At 45.5% G+C, this 22,113-nt stretch overlaps 1 protein-coding gene across 1 annotated transcript in view; it reads right to left on the reverse strand.

Annotated features, from left to right (window-relative positions):
• The window catches only part of PTCD2 (pentatricopeptide repeat domain 2), a 193,966-nt gene that overhangs the window by 71,516 nt on the left and 100,337 nt on the right, over positions 1-22,113 (reverse strand). Inside the window, exon 8 of the mRNA XM_086960801.1 lies at positions 8,200-8,274. Within this exon, the coding sequence (XP_086816927.1) occupies positions 8,200-8,274 (75 nt within the window). The remainder of the gene's footprint in view (positions 1-8,199; positions 8,275-22,113) is intronic.

Genomic DNA, 22,113 nt, shown 5'->3' on the forward strand with positions numbered 1-22,113 from the left:
CTGGCCCAGATGTATAAGAATAAGAACTTGTCTCACATGGAAAATGCTTATATTAGTGGCACCCTGACGGCACGTTTTATGGAATCCAAAAATTCTTATGTCTTTGAACCCTTCATGGATTTTATCTTTCCTGTCCTGGCGAGGAAATTGTTCGTGCAATGGAGGTTCGGCACACTCCCCACTAAAACATTTACTTGCAAATGGTCCATAGGGGGTGACAAACTCTGCCCATGCTGCAACGCCCATGAGGAAGATGACCTCCATATAATGTTTGTATGCCATGCTTACCATAGACCCAGGAAACACTGGATAGCACCGCTCTGCAGAAACCTGGGGTTCAGGAAGTACTTACAGGCATACAGGGTCATGAAAACCAGCACTCTGGGCCACATTGTGTTTGCCGTATCCAAATTCTTAATGGCAGCATGGTTAATCAGAAAGAAAATGTCCCCCTGAATTGGTATTGTCTTGCAGCCTCTATCCCTCGCTGGTCCAGTAGAGACTTTTTATATGTATTAATTTTGTATTTTAAATGTATGTATTGTATTTTATTGCATCTTTTATGGCCTATATGGCCGAAATAAAGAATTTTTGGAATTGGAATTGGCAATCTTGCAATTGTGCATGTGTAACCTGCACGTAGTACAATAATTATACACAAAGCCATCATTCCCAACAGTTTCATTACGATACAGACAGTGATGGGAAGGTCTGTGTGAAAAAGAGGCAGCAGCTGTTGGAATACCATTACCCTCTGTTGGTTGGATGTTTTATGCACGTTTCGGCATTCAGCAACGCGCTTAGGAAGGGCTTGAGATGCAACTTTCGGATTGATGGTAAATCTAGATTGTGAAGTAGAGACACTGATTGCTGAGTGTATGTTACACACTGTTGGTTGCTGCTGCTCTTTATCAGCCAGTCGTTTAAGTATGGAAACACAAGAATAGCATTTCAGTGCTGATAGGCTGTGATGACTGTTAGACACTTTGTAAATGCCCTAGGGGCTGCAGAAACCCTAGAGGGTAAAACCTTGAACTGGTAGCATTTCCACTTGCCACAAAACAAAGGTACTGGTGGTGCGCTAACTGTATAGGGATGTGAAAGTATGTGTCTTCCAGATCCAGTGCTGCTATGTCACCTTGGTGTAGCAAAGGGATGACATCTTGTAACACCACCATGTAAAAGTATGCAGAAGAGATGAAAATGTTCAGTGGTTGGAGGTTGAGGATCAGTAAGCTTTGGGGATAAGAAAGTACAGGGAGTACACCTCTGCTGGTGTAAAGGTAAGGGTTTCATGGTGTCCTTTGCAAGGACCGCATGCACCTCTTCTAGGAGATGAAGTTGGTCTGAACACAGTACTTGATGGTGGTGTGGGAGGTTTGGAGGGGGTGTATCAAATTTGAGGCACTGCACTTCCCGCACAATGGAAAGGAACCACTGATCTGATGTAATCCTTTCCAAAGTGACATGAAGAGTGTTTATTCTTCCCCTGACTGGTGTACTGTGATCGGAGAAAGGGAAGGGGAGTCATTGCTTTGTAGCAAAGGAGTCCCTTGCACGGCCACCCCTACCCTTTCCCTGCCCATTTCCTCAGTAGCCTCCTTTTGAAAACAGCTGGGCGGCTGAGGGTCCATAAAGGGTTGTTGCTACATCTGCAGCTGAGAAGGGGAACTCTGGCCTGAGCCTGCTGGCTTGTTCCCTTCCCAGGTGTGCTGCTTCTGAAAAGCAAAAGACACACAATTGATGGACGGAATGCAGAACAAATCAAAACATTCACCCCCAGTCAAGAGATCTGGGTTAAACCCATCATTCTTTTGCTCAGGATGCTGGTTTCCAGTCCAGGGAGGACCTGGCTTTGCAGTTCGGGCTGGACTGTTCCCATGAGGCACAGGGTCAAGACTGATTTGCATATGGCTGGGTTCAAACTGGAATGGCATGGTGAGCAAAAAATCGATAATTTAGGCCCAGATCTCTGTACTCGGGTGAATGTATGACATTGTTCTACATTCTGTCCATCAACTGCTGTTTTTGCTTTTGTCATCCTGAGTGGGACGGGTATGCTCAGACGTGAGTCCCGTGCTCTACAAGCCACTGGAATCAAGCTATCCTGGCTGAAGAGGGGTGAAACCCCGAAACCGGTCCTAGGATGCTTGTTTCCAGTCCAGGGAGGACCTGGCTTGGCAGTTCGGCTGGACTGTTCCCATGAGGCACAGAGTCCAGACTGATTTGCCTATGGCTGGGTTCAAACTGGAATGCCATGGTGAGAAAAAAAATGATGGATTTAGGCCCAGATCTCTGTACTGGGGTGAATGTATGACATTGTTCTGCATTCTGTCCATCAACTGTTGTTTTTGCGCTTGTGAAAAGCAGACTTTGAAATGGGAGCTTGAAGGGCACCTGTAGACTTTGCTATGTATGTATCCTTCTTGGTTTTCTTGGGCATCTGATTGACCTGAGTGCCGAACAGATGCACACCATCAAAAGGGACACTGAGAGGGTTGCTGAACCTCTGCTTAAACCCCGAGACCCTCAGCTCTGAAGGTCTATGAGGGACACTAGTGTTTATCCCTCTAACCACTGTATCTGCTGCATCAAGGTCACAACCTAGATTAGTGCTATTAAGTATTCTGTCATCTACAATCAGCTCTTGTCCCAGTTTGTGGTGAGCCTCAAGAAGATGCTTTATGTCCGCCTCTATCTCCTCTCAGTGGTACTGATTGTATCTAAGAGGAGGCCTACAGAGTTGGCAATTCGCCAGAGTGTGGCTGCCTAAAGGCTACCCTTTTTCATGCAGAATCATCTTTTTTGATTCTTCATCAAGGGGAGGAGTATCCCCTGTGGCGAGGCCCTCTGATGAGCAGTGTGCAGTAACAATAATCTTGGATAATGATCCCCTCGAAAATTAGCTGGATCTTCTGGGGCAGGTATATATTTCTTTTCGAGATGGTGGGTGTCCACCCTGGTCTTTACTCAGTCTTAAGAGTTTTACTGGTGGATTTTAGCATACCCTTCAGAAAGGGACGATACCTAACGAACTGCTCAGTTTTGGACAACATTTCCATCAGAAGTCATTCTTGTCATCCGCAAGATGGTGCTGGATCTGGTGATGCTAAGCACCCTGCTGTATTACTGCAAGATATGCAGTAGTATAATTCTGTGGGCTATTCCGAAGGAAATCACTTGACATCCTGGTCTTTTTGTGGGTCGACTACATACTCTTTCCAAGGATCAGGTCCCACCTGAGTCCTAAAAAAGCTCCTCATATGTGTCCTGTGGTTACGAAGGACAACCTACATCGGAGTCTATGTCCTATGTGTCAGGTGGTGGGTAGCATGGAAGCAAAGGAGGTAGTGGGGGAGGAGGTGTGGGTGTTCTTCCTTGAAGTAAAGGCGCATTTTCTTGGAATAGGGATAAATCCAGTGTTCAGGTGAATAAATTATTTTGTTTGCTTTCCGCCCACGGCTTCAACCAGATTTTGAAAAATCACCCAGTCGGAGATGTCCTACCTTGGCGTTGACTTCAAGGCCTTTGGGTGTTGGCTCTTTGGTGTTAACTTCAGCTCTGAGTGGGGTGTGTCAATGACTTGGGGCTAAGGTGGAGGTGGCTCTGGTTTCAAAATAGGCTGTGGGCTTTGGCACTGAGTGAGGCTTTTCTGTGCCTGGGTGCCAAACAGACAATGTAGAAGAATGAGGATCTATGACCTTGGTAGGGGCTTTGCCCAACGGCGAGCCAACCTCAGGAGTCCAGGACATCCCAACTGGAGGTGTGGACCGAGTGTTTAGGCTTTTTTCTCTCCCAGCTCTGGGCTGAATGCTGGATTCTGGTGGGAGCAGCGCTATGCCTCTGCGAGTGGTAGCTTAGGGGTTCAAGAATGATCTTGAGCTGCAGCCGTTGAGAGTGATGGACCCTGTTATTTGGCCCCAAAGCTGGCTTCTGTTGTGGTGCTGGCATGAGGAATTCAAAGTCTTTCTCAACGTCATATGCCTCAGAGAAGATGGCTTCAGATTCTTCTTGCATCTGGCCTAAGGGCCAGCGCCTTCCTCCTCTCAGCAAGGGCTCTTTAGCCGTTGTTGATGACTCGGCCCTGCATCTTGTACTACACCCACTTTCTCTTTCTCCTGTGTCTGACATCTTTTTTTTTTAACAACAGAAGGAGAGGCAAGTGTAGTAGGAGGATTCTCTGCTGTCCAGGGAGAGGCAGAGATTACAGACCTCATGGTGGTCAACCCAAGCGTATTTTGCATTGCACCTAGGAGAGAAATGCAACGGAGCGTGTTTCATTATGTGGTCCTAGTTGCATTATCGAGAAAAACCTTGACCGACCTCGAAGGTAAGAAGTGAGTCGAGACCACGGTGTGGTGAGGTATGTCTGACATCAAAGGTTGATTCTGATAAAACTTTTGATTCCAATATTGTTGTTTTTGTCACTGGAGTGGAAAAGGGAGCCGTAAATTCTGAAATGGAACTGAAAACGAAAGTAATCTGGTGCGTATAATGCTTCAACTTTGGAGCAGAGTACAGAACATCCGGGCCTAATGGCGAAAGAAAACAATCTGAGGTGGAACCTGTGTGCTGATGTACTCTGCACCAAAGGAGGAGTTACAGCAGGTCTTCTGACTCACACGTCTTCAAAGAAAACCAATGACAAGCATCCGGGCCCAAAAGTGGACGGCAGGAGTATGCCACACATGCTAGTAACATTTTGTTTCAGGGAATCTGACAGATTATTGTAGTAGCAAGTTTTAGTGTTGGTGGCCACTACCCTGACAGATCCTAGGGTTTGCACTAGGAGTTTCTTTAGTAGGCCATCTTAGGAGGGGTTGTGTGCTGTTTTGCCAACTCTGATATTGTATGTGTCATTTTAAGACTGCATACCAGCTGGTTGTCTTATTGGAAAGCAAATGTGCAGTGTAGCATACCTAGTTGGGTATGCAGATAAGTCAATGATGAAGTCCTTTGGCAAGTTTGGTTCTTTGGAAACAGTTAAGTCAGATGCTGAGGGTCTGTGAAACTTAAATAAAGGCAGTGGGCCTAACCTATTGATGGTGAAAAAAATGTTTTTAAAGGCTACAGTCTTTTAAGAGTGCATTGTTATTACAATGTGTTAAAACCTATGGTCAGGTATTTTATTATTTGGAATATCAAATATTACTTCTGCAGGAAAAGATTTTGTTGTCGGTCACCAGCTCTGCTAAACCCCGGGGTAGAAGTGTGAACCTAGCCCGATTACTGGTTGGTTGCTTAACTGAAAAGCCAGATCTTCAGCTTGTTATGGAATTCAAGAAGAGAGGAAGAGAGTCTGATGAGGAGAAGTACGTCACTCCACACTTTAGGAGCAATGTAAGAGAATGCTCGTCCTCCTGGTCTTCTTCTGTATATGCGTGGGATGTTAGCGCGTAGGAGTCCTGTGGAGGTGTCTGAACGGTTGATGGAAGGACATGCGACTGTTCAGGTAGGTGGGGCCAGAGTTGTCGAGGGCCTTGAAGGTGAGGAGTATAAATTAAGTGTGTTTGTATATCAGTAGCCAGTACATTTCCTTGAGGTATCATGTAATGTGAATTCTGTAGGGGAGATTGAGGATGAGTCTGTCTGCCGAGTTCTGGATAGTCTTTAGTCTTCTAGTGAGTTGCTTGGTGATCCCGGTGTAGATGGAGTTCCCATAGTTCTACTTGCTGGTGACTAGGGTGCGGGTGACAATATTTCTTGGTCTTCTTGGGAGCTATTTGAAGACATTCTTCAGCATCTTATGGGTGTGGCAGCAGGATGCAATGACGGTGTTGTCTTGTGCAATAATGTTAAGTTTGCTGTTGATTATTCCGAGGTTCCTGGCCAGGGTCCTGGGTCTGAGTTAAGCCGACCACCAGTTTAAGTACCATGGTTAGGTGTTCTGGCCTAGGATCACTACTTCTGTCTTGTCAGTGTTGAGCTAGAAATAGCGACTTCAGTCATGCAGGCGGAGAACTTATTTCTGGGTCTTGACCGAGAGGGAGAGTATGAGTTGTTAGGGTCTCTTAACTGGGTTTGTATATTGTTTTGCTAACTATAAATGGGTTTATATTTTTTATATTATGACTGTAAGTCAGATATAAGCCTTCTAGAATAGCTTATGCGGCCTATAGCAGAACGGAGTGGATTATGGAGACAAGCCAAAGATAAAGGCTTGATTGGGTATTGGAAAGAGTTTTTGTAAGATGCCATAGGTCTGACCCGTTAATAAAAAGTTATGACCAAGCCAGTAGGCCTGACCTATAGTGTGGCTCAATGATTAGAGCGGTAGACCCTGATGCAGAGGTCTAGCCCAGGACCAGGGTTCAATTCCTCGCCGGGTCTTGGGCTTAAACATTCCACGGACCTGATAATTCTCGCCTCGGTGCCTATTCCAATCATGGAGTCCCACTCTGCAACTCTGGGCAATAGCTTGCTTTACCTCCACAACGGCCCCCACAACGCTAAGGATGCCTGGCCTCCACCTTGGGGGTGCCCAGGAGTGCACGCCTCACAGGGAAAGCCAGGATGGGTTCCATAGCGGTATTCGTACAAGCGCCTTGAGACCCTTGCGGGTGAGTAGTGCGCTATAGAAGTATCAATTTACATTTACATTTACATTTACAGTGAAAAGCATAAGTTAAAGCTAATTCGTCTTTAAGAGGGAATTGTTCCCAGACAGTGTTAAAGCCTGTAAACAAATATGATAAATGGAATTTCACAGATTACTGCAACAGGCAAAGACCTTGATATGAATTAACACTCATCTGAAAAACTCTGGAGGTAGAAGATTTGCACTGTATTAATCCTTGCTAGACCCGCTTAGGAGGGCCTGACAGATTTAGTTGTCTGTCTGGATTTGGTAATAGAACACATTAATAACAAATATTATACAAACATTAAAATACATAGATTGTTTTGAGTCTGCCCTCTTCTGTCAATCATCTGTTCTTGTGTGATTCACATGTTGCTTCCACATGACAGCGTACACCACAGACACAACGGGAAAACATGCTTCAACAATTAACTTTTGTTCTTTGAGTGACTGGGTTTTGCCTGATCATGTGTATCTATATGTCTAAGTGCACACCAGTGCTATGGCTGGTTGGCCTTACCAGTTTCTCTTTCTTTTATAGGGGCCATTTTATTTCATCTTCTTCTTCCGAGGCAGTGATCCCAAGCAGTGCTATCCAACCACTTGCTCCCATTTCATCTGGAGATTGCCTCATCCTGCAAGGTCGCTGCTTCTAAAACAAGCAGCTCTTTTGGAAAGACATTGTACAACAGGACTGTTCTACCATTCCAGAATGGCTGCCACATTTAGATGGATTATGTTTCTCATTCAGGATCAGTACAATAATAATACACAATACGATTCCAAGACATACGCCCAAATTTGAGGATTAATGAGCGGCCATCTTCTAATGGTATTTTGGATTGTGTACTGTTTTACTGCTTCTAATTGGCTAAAGCATTGCTTCTACAAGTTGTTGCTATGTTGGATCTTTAAAATACATTACAGTTACCATTTCCAGATAGTTTCTGCTCTTAGGCAGGGGGAGTTGCTCTTTTTTCTACAAGTCTTTTAATTTATCTTGCATATTCTTTCTCAGTTTGTGTGTGTATTTTATTGTGCATGGCAAATTAATAAATGCAAAAGGAAAATCCGATGACTGCATAATTTTGCTTCTACAGTAGAAACTCCACTTAGCACTCCTACTTATGTATTACGTAAGGTCTGGGGAGAAAGTGTGCTGACCTCATTATAAAACCCCATCACATCCACCTTACTGAAAAACGTTGAACGTAAGAATGGGTCAGTAAGTGACTGAACGGATAAAAGAGTCAAGGTTGAGCAATAGACTGCATGTATGTTGACAAGCTGAGTGGCTAAACTCACCAATAAATGAAGAGGGGGTTCAGTTATGACCAGACCTACTGGCACCGTCAATGGTTATTTATTACTTAGCTTAAACTGTAAATGATAAGAGATCTCCGACAAAATTAACAAAACGTACATTGGCACGTCTGTACCCGCAATGCAATGTGACGCACAACACAGGACAGTTGGTAACCAGTGGTTAGTACAAAATGGCATTCACTTATAAACTATACAGCAAAAACATCCTTGGATCAAGAGAACCACACTAGCACTTGGGTAGGCTGAACAAAGAAAAGCTTAAGCAGCATACTCACATTCTCACTCATACTCACATTAAGATTATTACATATTCTGCTGTCTGTGTTCATGATGCGTGAAAATATGGATTTGGCCTTCGCAATATTATTCTGAGGGAAAACACAAGAGAAAAAGTCAAATGAATCACCTATCACAATGATTATGACAGACATAGAAAGGGCCGCAATTGATACATTTATGGTAAACAGAGTAGATATTACAAAAGTGACTGTTGTCTTAAGGTGCAGCTGCCTATGAACAAATATTCTATAGCATTATTGACCTGTCCACAAGCATGCAACCAGCTAAAATGCGAAACCCTCATTAATAGACACAAAATATGCTACTAGCATCAGATTTGCAGTAACTTACTTTGAAACGTGCACATTGCTAACCACTTTTCACTGGTAACAATGCCGAAGTGCGTGGGAGGAGCCTAGCGACGAACGAAGATGGCCGCATAAGCTCTCGGCTCCGTCGACCTCCTGCTGCTTGAATATCCTGCTACAAATCCTGCTTTTTCGCCTCGCCCCCGTGTGGGTGACCCGTTGCTGATACTGGCGGTGTGGTCCTGGGAAACTTACGACCCGGATTGCCGGAGTTACATCGAGTGGAAGTTATTGGCCTAACGCTGACCGAGTGCCGGGACCTCGAGTGCTGACCATGCCGGGTTGCAGTGCAACAACGGCGGCCGGGGGACCCAGACACGGTCCCGTCGATAGAAGTGGAGAGCAACCTGCCCCTGGACTGGTGGCGAGCCTGCGGTTCTACCCGCATTGAGGAGGTGTAATGATCCTGTGAGTGGCTGAGTGGCCGGGGGTCCCCTTGTCGGCGTTCCCTTCCCGCCGGGGTGGGGCCCCCGTCCGAGTGGCCCTATCTCTGCTGGACTGTGTGCCTCCTGCCCTCGCCTGCCCTCATCGCACCTCGGTCCCTGGGAGAATCGGGTGACCCGAAGGGCGCACTGATGTCTGGAGTCGATCAGTTCGCGGCGGTGCGGGGTGAAGAAGAGCCATCATTGCGAACCGTGATGGCCGCCATTCAGGGTCTGTGCTCCTACATGGTTGCTCTTTCGCATAAGTCGATCGCGGATGCCACCGAAACTGCCCGATCGCATAATGACTGATCTGTCAGGTCCCCCTAAGCGAGCCGTTTCCCCGACTTTGATCCCGGAATCTACGACTCGAGGCCCATCTGGTGTCGAAGCATGGATAGCAATGTCTGTACCGCAGTGTGCGGCTGAATCCGCCGCCATGGTGTATCGCCCGCCCACGATGAAGAGTCCGCCTGTGGTTGTGTTCACGAGCTCGTCCCCCAATGACTTTATTGAAACTGTGACCCGACGTAAACAGCGAACATCTATTGATCGTGTGAGCTGTGCAGTGTGGTGGAGTATGGGAGGGTCGGGATCTGGTCGTACCGTGGCGAGTGTCATGGCGGCTGAGGATTGTGGTGGACTGTGGATATCCGTTGAACTCGCCGCACAGATTCGTGGACTGGCTGGACTTTTGATTTATCCTGTGAATAGGCGGATGCGGTGTGCGGAACTCATGGTGAACACTCGTAGAGGTCAAGGGTGAGACTGGTGTTCGACTCGGATGCTAGGGGTTTGTGAGGGACCCGGGATCCGCCATTTTCTTGTATTGGGGGCGGGGCGGGGTAGGACGTCTTTCCTGGGTTCTACCGAATCTATTTTGCTTTGTTGCTTATTGTTTAATGACCAGGACTGTACGTCGCAGGAGGGGGGCAGTGTGACCGGGATTGTGTCATTCTCCTCCTCCCTTTACTTTTCATTCTTTTTCTGTGTTTCCTTCCTCTATAAATCTCTTTTCTACTATATTTCGGGTTTTTGGTTGCTGGGCGATAGGCACGCTGCTAGGGGAGTAGGCCGTAGCCATCTGCAGGGGTGCAGGGTGGGGGGTAGGGGGTGGGGTATTTTTGTTTTTCCATTCTCTGTTTCTATGGCCTTTTTCTCTTTTTTAGTTTGACTGGACTTTCCTTTTTCCTCTCTCCCTGGGTGGGGGGTCAGTGTGTCGGGTTACTGTTTGGACTTTTTGGGCAGTGCTGGGACTGTGGCTGCTCAGCCTCTCCTGTCATTGGATTCATCGGGTGGTGCATTAGTCTGGAGTCTTCAGAAATGTATGCTTGCTTATATTGTTCGCTTCAAAATGTGGGTGTCTCTGCAGTTGGACGTGCTTTCCTGCCCACCCGGTGATTGTATCTACTTTAGATCCCGTAGCCGGCCCCCTCCTGTCTTCTTTTCTCTCTCTTCTTTTCGTTAACATATGGAACTGTATTACGTATTTACCGTGTATATCCTGTTTTAATTTAAAAAATTGACCTCTCTTATCCTGAGCAGCTCTCCTGGGTGTGCTGAAACAGTTTGATGCTCTAATTTTGCTGCCATGCCTCCGGGATGTTTGGCTGAATAGCTGTGTGCACCCTTTTGTAAATAAAGGTCTTCCAAAAATTAAAAAAAAAAAAACAATTCCGAAGTGCCAGGCAAAAGGAAAAGTTACAATGTGTTACATCAGCAATCGATCATGTATGGAAACGAAATATCAAACTAATTGCAAAAACATCAAATAGCATTGATTATTGGTTTTAAAGATGCTTCTTTTATTATCCATATATGCCAAAATTGTGGATTTTTATCTGCCAGTGATATCAAAGAAATGCTAAAATGTAGACAGCTAAATGAACACTGTCATTATACTCAGTAAATTATCTATCTGCAGGTACAGTTCACCACTAACCGTTGGTGTATATCTATGTGCTTTCAACCTTAAGGTAATGCTAATGGTTTCAAATTACGGGTGATAGACCTAACTTTTACAAGCACAAGCAACCTCTCCTGAGCATTCAGGACCTGAGATTACATTGCCTATTTCTGTCAGGTAAACATTTCATAAGCGTATCCATGCGTTTTTAGCTAAGCAGTCACCCGATATCAGAAGGCATCCTCTTAACTGTCTCAATCATTACTCTGTGAGATGAGTTCACATTTTGTGAAACCCAGCCACTGCCCAAACTAAATATAACCCCCTACAGTTCTGCGGATGACCCCACAGGACTACCGTAACCACGTATTTGTCTGGCTCAACGATGCAAGCTCTGTAGGTACTACATGAAAGTCACTTTTTATTTTTTCTCCTAGTCTTTCCCTCTGAGTAATCTGGTGTTGGACATATACTTCAGAGCTGATGCAGGGCCTCTGCTGGAAAAACACCACATGGCCCAGCAAAGAAAGACCAGCGTGAACTAAGGAAGGAATGAGAAGCACAGTTGACTGGTGTTGTTTGACCTCAGGCACTCCTCTGCTGAAGCCTAGATGGTTTGGTCCATGGGCAATGTCGGAGGAGGGTGTATATACACAGGCAGATGGGCCAGACATACAATTTACTGCTTCAGTGGAGACGAGAGACACAATACAGCAGAGTGCAGGGTCACATTCCCTGGATTGCGCGTCTCTATCCCTGTGAGCATGGAGTAGCCATAAGTTTTAACTGGGGTAGGAAGCCCATACTAACATGGTTAGGACATAAGAGCAGCCTGAGGGAGACACCAGGGCTATCAAAAGCACGTTTTATAGCGGCTTCCCCATTGACTCACGAGCAATAGTGTGCTATGTGAGCAGTTGGCAGGAGCACAGTCACATCAAGGTGCTACTTTGTCAAGGTTTCCTGTAGGCACATGTACAGTACCTTCCTTAGCAGAATAGGGGTCTGAGATTTCGTTTTGGCAAACCTGATCATTAAGGTGCGCTGTGCTGGATGTTCAGGAAGTGCATACTTCTCCACTCCCTCCCCAGGACTCAATGAACTCCGCTTCCAGTGAAGTCCAGCATCGCTTCTTGTGCTCCACCTCTCTCCGCTGACTACACACCTCGTGCGAAATTGGCATTATTGGCACTGTACAAAATGACCAAGAACTGGGGAAACCCGGCATCAAACTTCCGAGAGACTCTGATCTTTTACCCTAGATTTCCTGGACACCACTTTAGTACGATTAAGAGAAAGAGGAGGACACAGAACCTGGGGCAAAATGATAGACCAGTTGCCCTATCCTACCAGGATACAATCCTGTCATTCAAGGAACAAAGAGGAAATTTCTTTCATTCTATCCACAAATAGTTGCTACCTTTCCATTGAAAATGAAGATTAGATTTTTATTAACAACTTCGAGTATGAAGAAAATCCTGTAAATATATTAAGTTCACTTATAGAACATCTGCGTACAAGCTGCTTTCTGAAACAAAGGACATTATGGTAGTTCATCTCCAAAATGATTGTCACACAAGGCAATTTCAGACCTTTGGGAGTAACAGAACACAAAGCAGACTCAAATAGACAAATTTGAACCCCCTAGGAGCCATACAGTGGAAGAGACCCTTATTTCTTTTATAGAAGGACATGCGGGTTGGTGTCCGACCTGGACAGTTCATCAATATGACCTATTGGCTAGGACAGCAAGAGAGATATGGACTGTGTTCCCAAATACACGTAAAGCATCCACAATACTCAAAGCAGTACTAGATCCAGAGCAAGGTAAGTACAAGCAAGTCTCGATAAAGCAGACAAGAAAAAACATTAAGGATAACGCTGCAATGGGAGGACTATGCCATGAAACCCCTAATAAATAGGGAGTGTAAGGTAGAGCGCTTCCAGGTCAAAAAGTATCAAGTAATGTGAGGTTCAAACTGCACCATATCGATTTGACAGAGTTGAAACTAAAGGAAATATAGGCAGGGAGGTTCTCTGTCTGTCCAAGGGTCATTGAGATGGAGGCCTCCTTCATGCATGTGACCCGGGTTGAATTACGCAAGTGTCATCTCCAGCTTGTGCCCTATAATAGGCATCATAATGGAGACCTCCATCAAGCACTGTTTATTGGGAATCCTCTCTTAATCAGAAGGGGGAAAGGATCACTTGTCCTGCTTAAACCCTGGGTTCACAAGTCGAGGAACTGGTATCTCCCAACAAATATTGGTAGTTCCGGGTGACGACAGGCAGAGTCAGCACATGCTGCCAGGACCGAGTAAGAAGGCACTAAGTAAGGCCTCTCTCGATCAGCCTAAATCCCCGAGGAAGCAATTTCCCGAAATAATAAGGTACAATGAAACCTTAACTCACGAAGATTCAGGTCAATAATCCTTTATTCTTCTCACAATTTTTTCACTACTTACTCACTCCCATTGGTCCTGACGAAAGCCTATAGATCCTCTGACTACCAAAGGCTGAAACATGTTGACCTCTTTTTAAACTTTATATATATAGTGCACTTGAATCCCTTACCAATTCGAAGAGTGCACCAGAAATTTTATTCATAGTCCGAATCCAGACTTATTAAATTGCCTCTGTCTGGCTGTCCGGATTTTTAATAACGACACCACCACTAGACCCCCCACTTTCCACGATCACTACTGCCTTAAACCTAAGCCAAAACCTCCTGGTGGAGGGTGCACAAGACAAAAAATGACTCAATGATTACGCACGCACGTGTAGAAAAGCGGGGACACAGTATATACCGCTGAAGAGAAATTACCAACATACACGTGTATGAGGGTCATATTTGTTGGGAGATACCAGTTCCTCGACTTGTGAACCCAGGGTTTAAGCAGGACAAGTGATCCTTTCCCCCTTCTGATTAAGAAAGTTAACTACGGAGACTGAAAGGATTCTCACTCTGCCTCCCCCATCCCCATGATTATACATATTGGGAATCCTCGCCAAACCAAAAGGCAGGATGAGATATACGCCAGATTTCAATTCACTGGCCACATCCCCAGGGTCCAACACAGAAGGCATGGGAAAAAGATTAAATAGAATGGAAAAGTCTCAGACTGGGCTAGGAGGGGAGACAATCGAGTAACAGATGATCTAGTCACCGGGGCTGATATGATCCAAAAACTAATTGCCACTGCAGACGCCACACCTCTGTGAATTAGGAGATGCTGGTGATGTGGTCCAACAGGGTCGAATACATGGACTAAGAACTGTGTCATGAAACGGTCCCAAAAATTGATTTTACGTTCATTTTTATTTGACAATAATTCAATTTGTCCTGATGAGGTCTTAGCAACGGCAAAAGGACAAGAGGTCTTAGCAACGACAAAAGGCAGCAAACCACCAAGGAGCTGATAACATTTACTGAATAAGGCAAAGTAATATAATGGAGCATTGAAGCCAAAAATAATATTGACTCGAAAAATAAAACTATCACAGAAATGTACATTAAACTGTTTACAGCGCCCTATTTAACACCTACAAAAGGAAAACATTTATGTATGTATTTATAATAAAACTAAGAATATGAGGGTGGATTCTTTTTTTTTTACCAACTCTGAAAAGAAAGAGGATTCATCTCCAATCAGGATTTTCTCTTTGCAAATGAAGGTTATAAACCAAGAAGCATTGATCAGCTCTTCCACTAGTATCCCTGTCTGACTGTCCAAACTTGGCAGTCGGAGACCTGACTGGAATGGCCTGAAGAAAATAAGAGGCAACAATTCAGGGCTCGCTTATCACCCTTGATGAAGGCAGAATCTGGATTCCATCAGGCAAAGCATTAAGAAAAAGAAACAAAAAAAAGTAAAGAAGGCTCAGACAAACGGTTACACCGGCGTAATCTCATGTACTTGGAGTAATTTTGCATTTCACTTGCCATTTATTGCACAAATGTAATAAAATTACATCTCCACAATGTGATGACAGAAACGCAAGCAGTTGATGTTGCAGCATTTTTGGGCACAAAAGAAGTCTCCATGTTCAAAATGGATGCAGAGATGCACTTCACTGCACCAAATGCTGATTTTGCATTTCACGCACTTGAGTGTAGTTTTCCTGAAAATATGCGAAACTATACATATTTGACAGATCCCCCTCTCGCCACCCCCCACCGCTCCTCCCCCAAAAAAGCAAAGCACAAAACAAAGTAGCAGGCACTTCGGAGACAACAAAACCCAGCTTTCCCTAGTCCTCATTTTCAAGCAGCCCTCCAAGAGTCCTCACTTTATCAAGCAGAGGCAGGTTCAATCGCAACATTTTAGGGAAGGGGCAAGGAAACCTGGCAAGGAAGGGCCTCAGAAACAGCTAATGTGGTGAGGGAAAGGGGCTTTAACAATTTGTGCAGGCCTGAACGATCTCGGAACCGGTTAGACTGGCTCTGAAAATAATAAAGCCAGAATACTGGAAGAATACTTGTTGTTGCCAGAGATTCAGGTTTCATTCCACTGCTATTTACAAGAAATCCTGCCTGAAGGCAATACCCTGTGACGTACAGGGTACTAGAAATACATTTTCTACTCCCCACGGTAAAATAATACAGATGGTATACTACATTGTCTGAATAAGAACACTCTATATGTGGAAAACATTTCACAATGGACATTTCAATGGATAACAGCACTCTTCCAGCCGGGGAGTCATGGTGTCTTGATCTAGAGGACTAGGTTTATATTTATATCCCAATTTAGATGTTGAAACTGTGGACTTTCATTTGTTCGTTCACAGAGTCCTACTGCTAGACTAATTCCATATTTTTTTCAAGGAGAGTAACCTAAAAGAAGCATAATTCTGCACGCCCTTGGAAGACGTCGCACACTGGCAGAAGCAAAGTAGACAGGAATATCACTGAAGCTTGCTAGCCAGGGATTTCACACAGCTAGCTAATCAGAAGTCTCTCATTCTCAGGATTTAGGGATTAGGGATTCATCAGTGGTGGGTTCAAGGGCTGTCTGAGTGCTGTGCAATAGAGATGACTGTTTTCAGAGACCCTTGTAGACAATTCAGCCTATTTCAGTGATTTGCTCTCAGGACATGGCACAGCGATGCCTCTTACCAGATGTGCTCTCTTGTGGAAAAAAGGTTGCTAGTCCCACTGGAAAAAAGGACCCGCTATTGTTCTGCTCCTCATGTTCTCTTCCAGTTGTGTTGGGCAAAGACATGTTGATGGTTTACATAGAAAACATACTGACCAAGGTCTCGTTGCAGCAGTAAGGGGTACTTAGTCCAGATCTCTACGTCATAGTGGACTACTTGCGGTTCCCCTCACTACAGGTTTTTCTCAATACCAAGGTCTCTCTTCTGGTTTGTCCTAAAGAACTGCAACACCTTTTAAGTAAACCAATCTGAAGCATTCCTGTGCCTGGTTTTGCTTCTGCTTCCCAATGAAGGGGCCATAGTTTGTGGTTTGCTCTTCCTCTACTTATTTCCATCTTTTCCCTTCATTCCCAGATTGCGTACACTCATTATGAGGGAAGTTGTGACCGTATTTTGAAAAGGATAGTCTTAGTCCACACACTTCAGGCAATTACCCTAGGATGCTGGTCTTTGTAGGTCACACTTTTCCCAATGGACCACCTTCCTTCACGGTGTGTTTGTAATTTTAACCACAAGATATTTGAACCAAATCTGTAGGTGACAAACTCCCACAAATCTACATGCACAAATAAATTATTCATATTGGGGATTATCCTGTTTTGGGGGGATAGCGGGGTACGGCACAATAATGACAGTGAGGCTAGAATGTGCCGATTATGTAGCAAAACTATTAACACACTGGCCTGACTTATTACGAATTTTGTTTAGCTGGAAGGCATCATGTTCAGCATTTGATGGTCAATTTGAGATTGGGTGCCAAGTGCCCTTTCTAGAGGGTGTTTGAGGAGCTATTTATCCATGGAACCTAAGAGAACTTTTCAGTGATCTAGTCATACTTAAATTGGCTGCTTTTCCAGTGTAAAGGTCAGTGGCGGCCGGCAAGGATCGGGCGGGGTTAAGAGGGTTTAAAAAGTAAAAGAAAAACATACCTGATCGCATCTCCTCTCCTTCGTCTCTCCTTCACCATCTCTCTCCCCGGGACCAGAACGGGAATGGTTATGGTAATGCAGTGTTGTGGTTGGTCTGAGGACCATGGTTCGGTGCTCAGCCAGGGAAAGGGAGCCTGGGCATGTTCTCCATGCAGGCTGTAATGCAGCCTGGGTGGATAACATGCAAAGTGCACATTAAAGTTTGGCCGGCCCAAAAGGGCTGGCCAGGCCAAACATTCATGCGTACTTGGAGTGGGCAACCCACTCCTCACCCTGCTCATCTGTCATCGGAGCAGCCCAGCCCCACCCTACCCACAAACCTGCAGCAGTAGGAAAACATAAAATTATAATAACCAATTTATTGTCATTTTATGTTTCCTTTTTTCACTGCTGCAAAGCAATGGGGCGATGCTCATCCGCCTTAGCGGAGGAGCTGCCACTGGTAAAGGCGTGCGGAGATTGAGATCGAGTGCGGATGCTATTAGCACTTGGTGGATGGGGATAATTTTTCAAGTCCATCGTTTTGGACTCGCCTGAGAGTATATATGCTATCACTTGCAAGACATTTTTGTTTACTTACAAGAGGCTTATTTCATTTCATTTTCTCTTGCCGGCTACACTTTCTCTTTATGTGTTTATCCCTCCAATAGAGCAAGGCTTAAGTATTGCTATCTTGTTCAGTATACGTCCTTACACTAGTTGAACTTTGAGACATGTGTTTTCACCAATTTATTCCCATTCATTAACACAGGCACCTACCAGTGCTGGTTCTAGCACCTCCTTTGACAACTGCAACGCTGACCAGACGTGCTTGACCACTGCAGAAATAACTGCCTCTATCGAACATTTACCATCTCCAGCAATAGGGCCAGTGACTATTCTCCCTTCTAGTCGGGCAACTGTCAAACATGGGCATATGAGGCCTGAGGGTGGCATTACTGTGCCCCATCAGGTACGAACAGAGCAGTCCCTGGAACAGCCACCCAAATGTTGCCCTTATGAAGCAGCTTTGGTATGAGAATCGCCTTTACCAGCTGACATGGAGGAATCGTACCTAGCACTAAAAAACTAAGTCTGCCATTAGCTCTCACAGAATACTGCATTTTCCATACCAGAGCATAAAGACATTAATGGTGAGGAGAAGTGGGTGGATTGGCCACTCACTGAAATCATCTGAGGGGGACTGCATGGCCATTAATTGTGGGAATCTAGGTTTGGGGCACTGCCTGACTAAATTCAGGTCCAGGTTTATTTGCATAGGATCGTCCATTAGCTTTGTCCTGCTGGACTATTTCTATAAACCCAGTCCACCTAGTTCACTGAGCTGATCTGGCTGACTTGCAGAGGTGGGGAGGGGGGAGGAGAATGTGAACCATCGATCAGAACTGTTAGGTGCTCCTAGCATCTCCACCTTTAACAGATTTATGCCACTCTGAGGTTTGGATGCCAATGATTGACTTGTTCTAGCCTTAAACTCTGGGATTTCGAGTACCAGGCAGGCCTAAATTGGCTCTGTGCTTCTGCGCATCATGTAGTTGTGACACCCACCTCATCTCCATCTCGAGTTTCTAGCCTCCTCCATGATCATATGCTGAAGCCCTATGCACCTAATAGTAGTAAATGTGTTGCATCTGTTGCCCCTCGTGTCTACACTGGCTGTGATCGTGCCCTTTAGGCAGCTCCCCCTACTAAGTTTGTTTCCTGGAACCTTGACGGTATTAAAAACAAACTGGCATATGCTGAATGGTGTCGATCAATTTAGTTTATATATGTACCAGGAAACCTGGGCAGTTACGCCCCCTTTCTGGTCTGGGCTTCCTAGCTTGCTCGTTTCTCTGGGAAAGGTAGGCCACTAGGTGGGGCTTGCAATCTGGTTGAGAATCACCCTGGTTTGTACTTACAAAGCCATTGACCTCAGCTGACGTATTGTGTGTACTACTGCAATTTACTGCTGGAATTCTGTTGCGTTTTTACAATGTCTATTGTTGGCACGAAGGTAACACGGCCAGCTTAGCTGTCATTGACATAATTAATGCGCAATAATTGATACGCACCTCTCATCTCTCCCAGTTGGTGTTTTTAGGATTGTGGTGGGTATTTTAATTCTACTTACGAACCCCTCTGTATTGCCACCGACACTTAGTGGGGAGGAGGATGAAGCATGGGCAAACTCGGAGCTTACGCTTAAATCATCTGCCGCAGCCCTGCAACTAAACGCTTTTATTCTTAATAATGTAATGGCTTGAGAGCCTGTAATGAAGAACCCTATCAGATAAAGGGGGGAAAGTCACCTTCAATCGTCAGGGTGGCACCAGCCATATAGATTACATATTGATGGGCATCAGGCTGTGGTTGCAAGTAATTGGTCTCAAGGCAGGGCAGCGGTCATAATGCCCTGGACCTCTCCTTAAGTTCACTGGGCCTTAGCAGACCTTCTCAAGATGTTGAACAATTTGATAGGAGGCTACTTCCAACTAGTCACCTATGTGTACTGCCAATGGAGTGTTGCCACTGCCACCCCAATCATTCAGGCACAGCTGTACAGGGTTATTTCTACAGCTTTGGAAGCAATACTGGCGGCTCTTGGACAGAGTTCCCGCTCAGTGTCCTCATTAGAGGATTACACTGCCATCCAGAATTCCTTGTTCTGCTCCTTAAAGGAGCTCTTTATGGTAGAGGCTAGGAAGCTCCTAAAACGGGCTCATGAGCTCAAAAGGTATACCAAGAAATGCCGGTTAGCCAGGCGGGCCCTAACGGCTGCTATTAAAGGTGGGACTAGAGCTGCAAACCAGGAAGCTACAGCTTCCTATAAAGCTATATTGGAGATAGCCAACCGAGATCATGAAGTGGCCAAATGGGAGGCATTATTGGTTGCAAACTAAGGGGAAGGTTCACCACTCCTTTTGGCAAATAGTGGCTAATAAGGGCCTAGATTTTCCAGCCCCGCTGTGTAATAATATAGCAGCTGCAGCTTTCGTTTATCACTTCACAGGTCTGTACGCATGTCATGTGGGGTTGAATGAGCTAGCCCTACCACCACCTGCTGACACTACAATGAGTTCTGCCAGCAGGGCACTTGATGTGACCTTGTCCAGTCCTCTAGGTGGTCTGGCAGACTTAGTGAAACGGGTTGAGGAAGGCCAATCAACCAGTGCCCGTCTGCGGTTGTTCTGATCCATCAGGCTGATTGTGAGTCAAGTTGCCGGATCCAGGGCTGTATGTTCTTGGGGTGAAGGGGATGGGAATAAATATATTTTTCAACAAATAGTTGGGTTCAGATGCTTTCAGTCGGGTATTGAAAGATGTCAGTCAGACTTCACCAGGGATGTTTACACTCACAGACAAAAATGCACACACACACTCTTTAGAAACTCCTCAAAATATTGGATATTTTACAAAATATTGTGGTTCTCTATTAGTACGCCTACCAATCCTATTGCCCCTTAGGTTCCTCTCATGCACCCTGCTTATCGTATAATGTACTGAAATGTTATGTGCAAGCCTGATTGTTGGAAAATCTGAATTTCATCCCCCCAATCTTATTGACCAAGCTACGCCCCTGGCCGTGGCTATTGATTGTATTACCCCAGGGAAAAAAGGTAAGGTACTGGGGGAACGGTTTAAAGTTGAGAGTGTTTGAAAACCATATCTTGCCTTTCGTTTTAATAATATTATGAATGGTCTCACCATGCAGCAGACCTGGTAAGGGGCTGAAATTGTCCCAATTTATAAAAAGTGCCTTAGGTCCTCTCCGTCCAACTTTCACCCTATTAGCCTCACCGACAGCTCCAGGAAGGGCGGTAGTCGTATTTTGTTGAGCAGATTGCAAGCTTGGATAAAGGACGTAGGAGTGTTGCAGCTGGGTTCAGGGCTGTGACCAGTACCACCGATCAAGTGCTTCAATTGCAACTAATTTACTTGAAGTACGCTACTGGGTGGTGTCTCTATGCAATTTTTGTCGGTTGCCGTTTGACCTATTCCTAGGGTGGCCTTGTGGAAGGTTCTGACTGACATGGGTGTTCCCAAATATTTGATTGATGTGTTCAGGAGATTACACCGGGACAATTAAGCACAGGTTAGGTGTGGTCCTGCTGAGGAGCGGACAGATCCCATTCCAGTGTCCCGGGGTATAAGACGGGGATGAGTTTTAGCTTCTCCCTTGTTTTCGTTATGCAATAATGATTTGGTGACTGCATTGGAGCAGTGCAAGCACCATGCCCCGTGTCTGTCTAACAGGAAGGTCCCAGCACTCCTGTTTGCAGATGAAACCCTGCTGGTCTCGAAATGCCCAATGGACATTCAAATCGGTTGGGCCAGTTCGGTGTCTTCTGCAGACAGAAAGGGCTCCGAGATCCACCTCAACGCAACTAAATATATGGTATTGAATCCTTGTCATACGACCCGGTCGCACCCAGTCCCAAACAGGTTTCCACTGGAGAGGGTCCGTACATTTGCATATCCAGGGTTTACCCTGAATTCGCATTTTGATTGGTCTCCCCTGTTCCAAAAGTGCAAACTTAGACTAGAACACTATATTGGTGGCATTTCGAGGAAATGTAATGGTTTTAGCTTTAGACCGACAAACCCAGCATTTCACATAATCTACAATTTATAAGCTTTGGGGGGCGGGGGGGGGGGAGGGGGAGGTCCTTTTATGGTGGGGAACCTCTGGGGGCACAAAGTCAATGACATGGAATTGACAGAGAATCATTTTATAAGACTCCTCGCCAATATCCCTTCCAGCACCTCACTCGTGTCACTTTGCAGGAACTTGGCATCCGACCCCTTGTCCACAGAGTAAGAATCAGACCTGTCCTGTACTAGAGGAGGATCTGATGCTCAGTGGACTTATTGCCCTGTCGGTTGGGCCTAAAAGAAATCCCCAAAACTCCCTGGGGCTGCTAGAATCCCGCTGGGGTATATCAAACATTGATTAGTAGAGATTGGGTGTGAGAATATGTGGGCTCGTCCAAGTTCATGCTTAAGGAGCTGTATTGGAGACATGCAGATGGTGGACCCCACAGGACCGGAGGGAAGAGAGAGGGGGGAAAGGGGAGGGAAGGATGGTGGGGTGGCGGGGAGGGAGGGGAAGGGGCCCTTACCTCGGCTTTTATGGAATTTAAAGACATCTATCATCTGTTAA

This window comes from Lissotriton vulgaris, chromosome 3_1 (genome assembly GCF_964263255.1).
Source record: "Lissotriton vulgaris chromosome 3_1, aLisVul1.2, whole genome shotgun sequence".
NCBI classification, from domain to species: domain Eukaryota; kingdom Metazoa; phylum Chordata; class Amphibia; order Caudata; family Salamandridae; genus Lissotriton; species Lissotriton vulgaris.